The sequence below is a fragment of the Caloenas nicobarica genome, chromosome 19, assembly GCF_036013445.1.
Source record: "Caloenas nicobarica isolate bCalNic1 chromosome 19, bCalNic1.hap1, whole genome shotgun sequence".
Taxonomy (NCBI): domain Eukaryota; kingdom Metazoa; phylum Chordata; class Aves; order Columbiformes; family Columbidae; genus Caloenas; species Caloenas nicobarica.
In genome coordinates this window covers 8,228,133-8,239,715 of record NC_088263.1, presented here as the reverse complement: position 1 = coordinate 8,239,715, position 11,583 = coordinate 8,228,133, and the positions used below count along the sequence as shown (strand labels likewise).

Below are 11,583 nucleotides of genomic sequence, written 5' to 3'. Positions count from 1 at the left end.
GTCTGCTAACCGGGCATAGGGCAGCAAAGATGTTCGCATTTGCAGGTCTGGGTTTTGTAAGACTTAAATTTATCCATTAAGCAGGTTTGTGCATGGTGTACCATTGAGGCAGGCTGTTAATAGAGCGCTCGTTGTTCTACAGCATCGGCATGGCCAGGGTGATGTCTAGAGAGCTGCTTTGGTTATGGGTGCCCGTTTCATCCCAACAGCAAGGTTAGCTCTGGGGCAGAAAGTGTTATTTAACGGTATAACACACCTGCTTCCCAGTGAGCTCAAGCAAACATGTTCAAGTGCAGTGAGCTCGCCGTGCAAGTGAAAAAAGGTGCAATCCAGCCGGGATTTGGGGGTGGAGTTGGGGCAGCACCGGGGTGCGAGTCTCCTCCTGCTTTGCAGGAGGGTTGGAGGCGTTTTTGCCTGCGCATCCTTGGGGGTTATGGGCAGGTGCGGTGGGAACATCCTGCCTCAGTTTCCCGTGTTGGCGGTAGCCTTGCTTTGTCTGCTGGGGATGGCGAGGGGACGGCAGAGCGTGCGTGCGGGCAGCAGGAACCCCCGCATCGCTCTCAAGGGCCTCTCGAGTATCCAGGAGTCATTTCAAAGACAGGGGTTGCGGCGTCCCGGTGCTGGCGCTAGGCAAAAAGATCCATCACGTGTGTTTTGATTTCTGAAAGATGCTGTCCCTGGGAACAGTCGATATTTCAAACATTTGATCCCAGCAGCTCTGTTAAGCCCACATGGTTTTGAGTAGAGCAATTTGTGTGAAGGTTTTCTCGGTTTCTTTATTCATCTAATGACAGTTATCAGCTGAGCTGTATGAATTACTTTATCTTTTCCACTTTTTTTTGCTTACGATTTTGTTGCTGTGGGGTTTCTTCTTCCTCTGAGTCGAATACTTCCCTCTCTCATCTCCCAGGAAAAGCTGTAACAGAATTAAGGTGAGGACAAAAAGGAAAATTTACTGGAACTGGTTCAGTGCAAGTTGCCAAGAATCCGAAAATTACCCTCTCAGACGGGTCTGTATTAATTCCTCTGATGCAGCAATGATAAATCCTTATTTAAAAGGATAACATAAGGAGATTTTACTGCCTGTAGGAAAACTCCTGGTCACAAGCAGCGAGGCAGCCCATCGCCCTCTTGTTCATGATCAGAGCAGTTTGTAATTGTGCGTGTCCTTCCCCACGAGCAGTGGTGCTGACACCAGCCCAAAGTTACGTTGTCCAAGGCACAGATACGAAGCAAGACAAGCCCCACATCGCCAGGTCTTGGGGACAGTGCCTCTGCATTGGCGGCAGCACTAAATCTCTGCAGGTTCACTGCATTATTTCCAAAATCACGAAGTTCTCTCTCCCCTCTTCACTTCTTTATTCATGCACCACGCTACCTTGCTGGGCTGGAGTGGGAAAAACACTCCGTTTGCTTCGCGTTCCATGGGTTGAACCTGAGCTTTTGCCAGAGCAATGTAAAGCTGTAGCTATGGAAACTCCCTACCATTTTTTGTGTGGGTTTTTTTTTTTTTTAAGGCAGCAATGTATGTCTCTTTGGAGATCCCAGGTGGGGCTGCTGTTGCCTGAGTGGTTGTTCAGGCAGCCCTGAGGGCTCACCCCTGGGAGATGCTGGGTGGTCGCTTTCAAAATCCAGGTGAACGGAGCAATTCTGGAAAGAGTTGCTCTTTCAGAAGGATAAATTCCCTTTTTTCCACCTTTGGTGCTGTGCTGTCCCATGAGATTGTGATGGAGAAGGAGCAAGACCTGCTCAGTGAATTGCAGGAAAAAGTACTGATCAGGAGTAAGATTTGTTAGTTCTCAGTAATGTAATACAAGCTTTTCAGGTTGGCCAGGGGACATTTCCAGCCTGCAAAACTGCCCTGCTAGAAGTTGTCTCCCCACCCCACTTATTTCCCACTCAGCAGTGATTGCGGTAGCTTATCTCAAGCTGCTAATAACAAAACCTGCTCTCTCTGATGCTAATATCTCAGGCAGACTAAATCATAATTCAAGAGGCGATTAAATGATGCAGGGTGGAAAGGCAGCCTGTCTTTCTTCCTTTTTTCTTTTTCTTTTTTTTTTTTGAAGGAGTTTAGGCTGCTTATGTGTGTTTGGGATTACAGCCTGCTTTCCAGCTGATGTATGGAAATAATTCCTGGTGCTTAAGCAAAGTGTGATTGTTTGGGCAGTGAAAGGTGGGACTGGGGAGGGTAAAACCCTCTGGTGTGGTTTGACAGCAGCTCTCAAATCCTCACAGAGCCCGGCTGGCCGTGACAGTTCACCCTGCACGGGGTCGGACCTGGAGGTGAGTCTATCGTGTCTGTCCCAGTTCCTTCCTTAGGCCTGGCTTTGGGTTTACCTCTCCTGGACTGAGGCCAGCATAGGACCGGTGTGCAGGGATGCAGCGCTGGGCAGTGCTGAGTTGCTAGCATCCCTATCGATACCGATAGCATCCCTATGGATGCTTTTTAGGATGTGGCTATACAGTTTTACAGAGGGTCAGAAGGGCAGAGCAGGGTGAATATACCCTGCTTTATTCCAGGCCATGCTGAGGTGTCTGCAGACACTTTCCTTTGTCCCAGGGAGACAGCAGCACCTTCGCGATGTCCCCAGGGGCACTGGAAGGGACATTCCCAAGGGCAGCACATACACCATCCAGGTGATTCAGCATTTTCCCCCATCCTTCCCCAGCCGCACCGTTGCACTCCGTTTAGCATCTGCAGTCATTTAAATTCATGCCTGGAGTTGTGCTTAGTAAGCCTCAATGCTGCTTTGATGAGCTGTGCAAATATTATTTTTCATTAGGCGTGATTTGGTTGTATTAAATGACATTATTGCCTCATTATTGCAGAGCACATATTCCCTCTTGCGCCCTGCTGGGGCAGGCAGCCCCGAGACCGATTTGCTTTGAAGGCAGCCTGCTTAAGTGTGCTGAAAATTCAGACGGCTCGCTAAGTGCCAATCTCTGTTTTAAAATCTAATAGTGGTAACTGGCAGAAGGGTATCCCTCATTGTCCCATGAACTTCTGGGTTTTTTAAGCTCGTGGAAAACTGAACATTTGGAGTGTCTGTTGGTGCGTGATGTATCTCCCGAATAGCCTGGGCCCCCTTTGCTAGGTTTTGGGGGTGATGAGCAGCTCTTGTGCAGGACAGCCTGGCAGGGACACGAATACGGTGTGTCCTCAGCATATGGAAAAAACCTATACAACTTATCGGAAAAGCAGTGGCTTTTCTAGGAGTTTTTGGGCTGCTATGCCGTATTTAACAAAAGACTTTGGATTATAAAATTGTGGTTTTTAACGATACGTGTGATCGTTATTGTGTGCGGTTATATCGGATGATAATCAGAGCAGACAGGAGGAGGTTGCTGTGACATTCGATCATTCCTGTTCCCCAGCTCCGCCATCGGCACCGCTCGGGGAGCACCAAGGGAGCGCTTCTGGCTGTGAAGGGCTGAGCTGAGAATGGACACAGAGGAGGGGAACAGTCCCTGGCCCTTCCAGGCCCCTGGAGGAGTTTATCGTGGGTTATGATGGATGCAAATCCAGGGAATACATCCCCGTATCACCCCGATGCTCATCATGCGTGAGCCTGATGTACCTCCAGGCTAAACTCTCACTGCCAGGGCACTAAAACCAGCACAAGAGAGCACCGAGCCGGTGCCTGCGGGTGGAGAGGGTTCTCTCGCACCCCAGCTCTCATCACCTTCCCATGGCCGCGGTGTTGTCCTCCTGCCCTCGGCTGTTCCCAGTCACCCCGTGAGCCCTGGTCCCCAGCACAGCCCCGAGCTGCCAGCCCAGCCCTGCCCAAGCCACCCCGTGCAGTGGGATCCTGTTCTGCGTAGCTCAGCACTATTCCAGCCATGTCCCATCTGCTGAATAATTTATCAGGCACTCTGGATAGATTGCCTTTGAAATGTGGCGTTTCTGGTCTGGACATCAGTGGGAGCTGAAATATCAGGGTCTGTCCCAGCAGGGTCACTGCAGGCTTAGCTGAACCGTCAACTGTGTGTCACTTCTGTAAGGATATTGATGACCTCTGTAATTGGCTTCAACCCAGGTAACTGCTCTAAGGCCACCAGAAGGGGACATGCAGTTTCAAGTGGGTGTGAAATGTTTTGCTTCTCATTCTGATTTGTCATTTGAAAGCCCATGGCAGTGTCACGGGCTGCGGGTGCCTGCCCAGACCTGGCTGCATCTCCCAGGTGCTGGAGCCCTCTCCAATGTCCATAAACTCACTTCCAAAAATCCTTCTTATTCCAGGGACTGTCACTAGTGGTGCAAACCCCCATTTTCAATGTAGGGAAAGCACCAACTGAGCACAGGAGCTGTTCTGCAAAGGACCGGTGTCCGAGCAGGGACTGAGGTGAGTGCAGTCCCAGTGAGTGCAGATGGGAGGATGGGGATGCTGGGATCTCTGAGCAACCTCCAGCACCCCAAAGGACCCATCTGCTATGGATGAGACCATGAAATCGTGAGTAGCATTCTCCAAACAGGGCACTGCAGGGAGTTAAGTGCCCTCTGCTTATAAAATGTTGAAAAGCAACTTGGAGTACGGGGTGCCTGGAGGTGCAGGGGGTCCCACATGGGCAGCACTTGTGCTGAGATGGGGAAGCATTGATTGATGAGACATGTCTCATCTTGTCCTTGTGTTGTGTGCTCAGCTGCTCTTGTCAAAGCGATGGGTCCGCAGACACTGAGCCCCCGCGTGCCCCTTCCCCAGCCCACCCTCCATCAAACCTGGCTGTTTAAATCCCTGCTCTTTGCACAGAGCATCAGCCCCCAGGCCTGGAGTGCAAGAGAGAGAAAGCAAACACAAGTGATGCAGGCCTTCTGCTTGAAAGTGTTTTTCATATGGAAAGCCACGTTCTCTGCCTGTGTTTCTGGCAGCTGCTCTGTCCGCTGGCTCCGTAAATGCAAAGTCTTCTGCTGGCACGCTGCCCGGCTGTTCCTAGCAGCCCAGCTCTTATTCATTGACTGGGTAGGATTACAGGAACTGGGGGAAATGCAGAAATAAGGCAGCATTTGCCACCAAACTGTATTTTTGGCTTCTGACTTATTTGCTGCTTTCCCACCTCCCCTCACACCGATGCTCTCCGGGGTTTGCCCTTGGGCAGAGCCGTAGCACTGACGTGGCACCGGGCGGGCAACAGGGGAGCGTAAGCCAGGCTCACCCTGAAACTTCGCAGCATCAAGAGCTCAGCTCTGATGTCCTCTGCGCTGGCCAGTTTATTATAGTGGGATTTCTTGCTACTCATGGCCACGGTCCTGGGCCCCCCTCAATGCTGCCTGCACCCAGCTCCAGACTGGAAAGCAGCAGTGGCAGCAAGACGCAGCAGCTGGGGGAAGCAGCATCTCAGACACCTGGCATCACTCACGTGCTCTCTCATGTCCCTGGCCTCTTGCTGAGCTCTTGTCCTTTCGTCTGAAGTGGGGCTTGGTCAGAAGCATCAGCATCGAGGTTTGTTGTGCATGGATGAGTTTGGAAACAGCCCCGTCACCCACCCAGGGTGAGACTCGCAGAGCTCATGACCCTCCATCTCAGAGGGTCAGACTCGTGCTCTGCTGCTCAGCTCCCAGTTTCCACATAGGACTTAATCTTCCCAACCTGAACATCGCCCCCGTTGAGGTCTCTCCTTTGGCTCCTCTCCCCAGAGCGACCCAACAAGCTGACCCCCCACCAGCCATCGCTCATGGTGCTTAGAGGAGGCTCAGAGCTGGCAGGGGGTGACCCTGCCCGGGGGGGCCGTGCAGGGTCGCCCCCCGCTCAGTGGCCGTTCTGGGTGCAGGAGGACACCCCCGCACAGCACCGCGCAACTCGGCCAAGCACACAGCACGGCCAGGGCTGCGCTAGCGCGGAGCAGAGCCAAGCTGAGGCAGGACGGTGTCACTTCAGGACACGGTGCTGTCCTCCTCCACTCCCGGGGAAATGTGGGGTGGTTTGTTTTTTTTTTCCCTTTTTCTCTCTCCTTTTTCCATCTTGACCATTTGGAAGCCTGGGGCAGAGCTGATCCCCACTCCCCACCACGCATGAGACCCCTGTTGTGATCGGCAGAACAGCAGTCGGAGGTTTCATGCAGGTCTGAGCTGAGCGTTCCTCATGTGTGGGCTGTTTGGCTGCTTGTTTATTCTGTGTATTTTTTATGGCGGGGTCCAAGCTCCTGCCTGCTCCAGGTGCTGGGGTACCAGGTGTGAGCAATCCTCCCAACACTCATGTGTGTGCTGCCAGTTGTTGTTTCTTACCTCGTTTGGCTACTTTAAATCTCCGGCTTCTGCAGTCGGGTGAATAAGGGCAATTCCAAGCTTCCTTGTTAAGTAGAGAGCTGTGCTGCTTCTGGCTGCAGAGAATGCAGGTCCCAGGGCTGCTGGGGGATGCAGGTAGCACTGCAGTAGGACAAGCCCTGGGCTACAGCTCTTCACAGGTAGGACAGGGTCTCCTTGTGCAAGCAGAGTTTCAGGGGGACCTGCTCTCCCTTTATTTGGTGCTTGCCATGATGGCACTTTCAGTGACTGCAAAAGGCTTTGGGTTGACTGTGTTGCCCTGGGGATGGGATGGGATGGATGGAAGTCTCATTCAGGTAGAGGTCTGGCCTGAAGATTGTTCTTAAGACCTGTAAATCCCAGGAGCTGGCTTGGCTGGGCACTTAGGGGTCTCTTAAAGAAATCTCACTGTGGTCTCAGCATTCCCTGGCTCTCATTCTCCCACAGCTTCAGCAGACAGGGTCAGGCCAGTCTCCAGCTGTGGCTGGGGTGCCCCAGCACCTGGAGCTCAGTGTCTTGGAGCCGTGGTTAGCTCGGTGTTTGCTGGAGCCCTTGGATGGGCTGAGCTCAGCCTCCCCAGCTGCTCTGGAGCCTTCCTCCCACGCAGGCATCCCGAGAGGCCCTGGCTGCACAGCCAGTCTGTCCTGTCTCTGCAGAGCTGGCCTGGGAGTGAGATGCAGCTGTGAGCAGCCTCTCCCCACTCTGGGCATCCTCGGCAGTGCAGGGGATGCTGGGGTGGAGTGATTTCTCAGCCTCCCCTCCTCTCCTTTCTGCATTGCCAAGTGCAATTCTGTTCTGTTCTCTGTTGCTTGTGGGTTGGGCTGCAGCATGTCGGGAAGGTGCATCGGTCCCTCGCGGCAGTGCCCATGGGCAGCGGGGAGCAGAGGCTGCTGCAGCCCTGGCTCCTCGTGAACAGCACAACCTCAAAGCCCATGTCCTCAGCTATGGCAGGGATGTGCAGGGGGCGTCAGTGGGAAAGAAGCCACCGAGCCAGGGCTGGAGCTGATGGGAGCTCTGCTTGTGTCTTCTCCATGTTGCAAGGAACAGAAAAGACCATTTTCTTTCCCCCTGAGACATCCCAGCCACTGCGGGACTGCAGGGATGGTGCCACTGTAGCTGCAGCAACAGATGTCCTGCCAAAAGCAGGCAAGTGGCAGAGGATTGTGTCTAAAACCAAACAGCTCATCCCAGAGCAGCCTGTAGCAACCGTGCAGTGATGTGTCTTTGGTTTTTGCAGCACAACGTGCCCTTTGCATGCTGGGAAAATAAAGCAGGTTGCTGGGGAAGGGGGAGACATTGCATCCGAGCTCCCCCATTCCTACACCAGCTCTGAGTAACCCGAAGAGGCACCATCCCCTGTCACCCCATGGTGCTGGGGACCACTTCCCTACGGCAAAGGGCTCCTGAGCCAGGGGCAGACAGCTTGTGTGGGGTTAACATCCCACCGCAGCCCCTTCTCTGCTGTCTGGCAGTGATGGAGGACGTGCTGGGGGGCTGGATTTGGATGGGGCAGAGGGGCTGGGGGGGTTCAGGCATCCTTGGTAGCTTGAGGGCTCCTAATGTTACCAAGGGGTGAGGACGGAGCCAAGCGACCGTCTGCTGGGACCGCATCTCCCGGTGCCTGCGTTCCTCATACCAGGGCTCCTGCATACTTTCTCCAAGACCACAGCAGAGCTGCAAAGCACTTCCTTTTACCGGGATATTTATTACTAAATATATGAATCTGGGAGCCTGTGGAGCGTGAAATTAGGAACAAATGTATAAAGGAGGTCTAGACAGGAATTGTTCTGCTTATGGGCCACCACACGCTCTGCTTTCCTCCCCCTTTGCAGAGTTTAATGCTTCCAGGTACGCAGCTTTAATCAGACAAGTATGTTATGGGAGGGAAAAAGAGTGAAATGCAAATGGTCTTGCTCCGGGTGGAGCGGTGGCTGCGATGCTGTGTCTGGCTGACCGTGACTGGACAGAAACCACGAAAACTGGCTTTGTGCTACCCTGGCTTGTCCCCCCGGGTAGGTGGCTGTTTAATTAACTGGTGAGGAAGCCGGGGAGCCATCCCTGGCAGAGCCCTACCTGCCACCTTTCATCTTGGGGTGCTGATCCTCTCTGATGGGTGCAGCACCCGTCTCTGAGAGGCTTGAGGGCTGAGCATCCCTCTTTAAACTGGAACCATAGTTTCTAAACCACTAATGCATTTTTTTGCAAACCCTTACTCTGACTTACTCCCCCCCGAGCCTCCTCAAAGTATTTTGCCCAAGCATTGAGGGCAGGATTTGGCTCAGTGATTGCCCATGTCCGCATGGTGCTAGAAGGCATTCAGACATCGTTATAAATTACCTTCCCTCCTACAGCGCTGCTCAGCAGCAACATAAAATGCGATACTGCTTTATCCATTCAGCACTTACTCAACTTTAGCAGGACATTAAGCGCCTGAAAATATGACACAGATTTATTTTCTTTGGAAGCAGGTTAAATCCCTGACAGATACGGTTGCTTTTCCTCGGGTGCTGAAGTAATTTGGGGCTGGGGTGGCTGGTTTTTTTGTTTTAACCTGATAGCGTGAGCTGGAGGCCAGCTTCGTTAAAGCGCTCATAGAGTAGGTGGTCAGAATATGATTTCTCCCTTAATTTATGTCACTTCTCCTGTTCCCAGCCTGATGGTTGCAGCACTAAAGGGCTGCTGGAGCTTTAGCTGCAGAGCAATACTGGTGTCGGGGCCGCTGTCTGCACAGCTGCAGGTGTGTGCAGGCAGGTCCGCGTCTCCCCAGCATCGTAGAATCATAAAATAATAGTCTGGGTTGGAAGGGACCCTGCGGCAAAGAGCTTGCTCTCATTCTGCTGTGGCTTGGCCGTGGTGAAGGCGAGGAGCTCGGCGCTCGCCACGCCGCGCAGACACATCCCGGAGCCCAGCTCGCTGCTCAGGGAGGGGAGAGCGCCTGGCCCCGCAGTCATTAAAGGCTCACTTAGCAGCTCCAGTTATTCCAAATTAAAATAACACATTGTTTTCGTGGAGAAAATGGATTATAGGCTCAGAGAAAAAACGTGTACAGCTCAGAAATCCCTACGGCAAAGCTCCTTCCCCCATCACCGAAGCTCTAGGCCACCAGGTAGGAGCCAGGGGGGTGCGCTGGGTGCCACGGACATTGGGCAGAAGGTTTTATTTCCCTTGGGTTCCCCCTCCCGCATGCAGAACAGCCCGGGGTGACCCCAGAGCTGCTGCTCACTAAATGTCACAGCACCAGCCGACCCCCCACTGCACCCCGTCACCCCGTGCGCTCACTTTTACAGGCTGTTAATGGAGAAGAGGGCGGATGACAGCCGGGACCGTGGTCATCACAGGTGGAATATTAGCAACTGTCATTTTGCTTTGTATCATCGCCGTCCTCTGCTACTGTAGGCTCCAGGTAAGGCTGGGGGGTGGGATGTGACCCCAAAGGGTGCTGCCATGGGGACAGGAGCCCGTGGGCAGCCTGGTGTCCCCTCCCTGCTGATCCCCAGGGGTGACACACACAGGGCAGCCCCTCGGTGACGGGGAGACCGTTTGGGATGCTGTCTGAGCCCCGGCCCTGCGGGGCCATCCCGTTTCAGTACTACTGCTGCAAGAAGGATGAATCCGAGGAAGATGAGGAGGAGCCCGACTTCGCCGTGCACTCCCACATCCCGCCGCTCCACTGCAACCGCAACGTAGTGCTGACCAACGGGCCGTCGCTCTACGCCTCCTCGTCACCCTTCGGCAAGAAGCCGGCGCCGAACCGACCCAGCTGCCCCGGCTGCGCGCCCTTCGAGCCCCCCACCTTCTTCCTGCAGGAGCCCCCCGAGGAGCTGCACAACGGGGGGGACCGGGTGAGCTACAAGACGGTGAGCCAGGAGGATCTGGATCTGCCGGTGAGCGTGGCCAACCTACAAGCCCTCAACCCCAACCGCCTGTCGGCCATGCGGGAAGCCTTCTCCCGCAGCCGCAGCATCAGCACCGATGTGTGAGGCGCTGGCTGCTCGCCCAGCCCCGGAGCATCACATCGCACCTTGCCGCTGCTGCCGGGGCTTTTAGTGTCGGGGAGAACTTTTGGAAGTCCGTAGGAGCGTTTTGAAAAAGGAAATAATTGAATGTATTTCTACGTTCTGTGGGCAGAGACACGCTAAATGGTGATATAAAGGGGTAGCAAAAAAAATAACCGAAAGGGGAGTGAGGGGGAGGACGGTTGCAGCTGGGATGCAAGGTTTTCTAGCGCTGCGTTGCATTTTTTTTTTCTTTTATAAATAGGATTTTGATATTGTGCGTCCTTTTATACAGAGTAAACACCCCCTCCTCCTCAACATTCAGCCGGAGTGCTGACGACAAGCAAGTAATGGGGCACGGGGTTGGGTGCGAAGTGGCTCACACGGCAAGTCAGTGGGTACCTGGTGCTCTGGCGTGGGGACACGCTGTGGCCGACGGCTCCTGGGTGCCGCAGCAACGCAGGGCTGTGGTTGCCTGCCCCTCTGCCACCCCCTCCTGCACCGCTCCGTGTGTGTGATGTGCACAGTCCTGCCCTATTCCCACTCCTCAAGTTGGTTATTTATTCCTGGGTGACAGGCGCGGTCCCCTCAGGGTTAGGATGGCTGGTGGGTGCAGAGCCTGTCCCTGGCACAGCCCCACAGCCCCTCAATGGAGCTGGGCTGGGGGGTTGCAAACCCATTGCGTTACCTGGCTATGGAAATTTGGATGGAGGAATACACCTGTACCCGCCCCTTCCGAATAATCAGCATCCCTGCTCCAAATAATGCCGTACGTGACTTCTGAGTGAGAGTTGGGCAAGCAAGAGTGTGACTGTGTATGTCCCCACTCCCCCTGCATGCACATTTTTATATGCATTTGTGGGTTTTGTTTGTTTTTAAAAAAGACATTATGCTTTCTCCCCACCCAGGAATGAGTCAAAACACTTTAGATTTAGGCAAAGCCGTGTCTCTTGCATTTTTCCATCGAGCCATTTCCCACAGCCAGGCAGCCTGGACCCGGCCAGGGCAGAGCGGCTGGTACAGACCCTCTGCACCAAACCAGCTGCAAAGGAGCCGTTCGGTTAATTCAGTGCTTTGGGAGAAGGAATCGCTCATTGCAGCAGCACCGATGTGGGGACTTTCATGCTCTGGTTTCTTCTGACTGTCTCGATTCTTCCCCTCCAACCTCGCAATACTCGCCATATGTCTGACCAAACAACCCTCTTTCTCCTGGATTGTGCATTATTCAGGTTAGAAGCATCGCGCTGGACTTGGGGATGGCTGGTGGAGGATGGACTGGCTGCAAAGGGACTCTGGTGGCCTCGGTGCCGTGCTCAGGCTCAGCTTGCTTCTTTTAAAGATGAAATG

General features: G+C 53.8%; 1 protein-coding gene across 1 annotated transcript; it reads left to right on the top strand.

The window, feature by feature from the left end:
• Positions 1-9,551: 9,551 nt before the first annotated feature.
• FAM163B (family with sequence similarity 163 member B) lies at positions 9,552-10,221 on the top strand. The gene is made up of 2 exons (XM_065648774.1): positions 9,552-9,644; positions 9,829-10,221. The coding sequence occupies exons 1-2, from the start codon at positions 9,552-9,554 to the stop codon at positions 10,219-10,221; spliced, it is 486 nt and encodes a 161-aa protein (XP_065504846.1).
• The last annotated feature ends 1,362 nt before the right edge of the window (positions 10,222-11,583 follow it).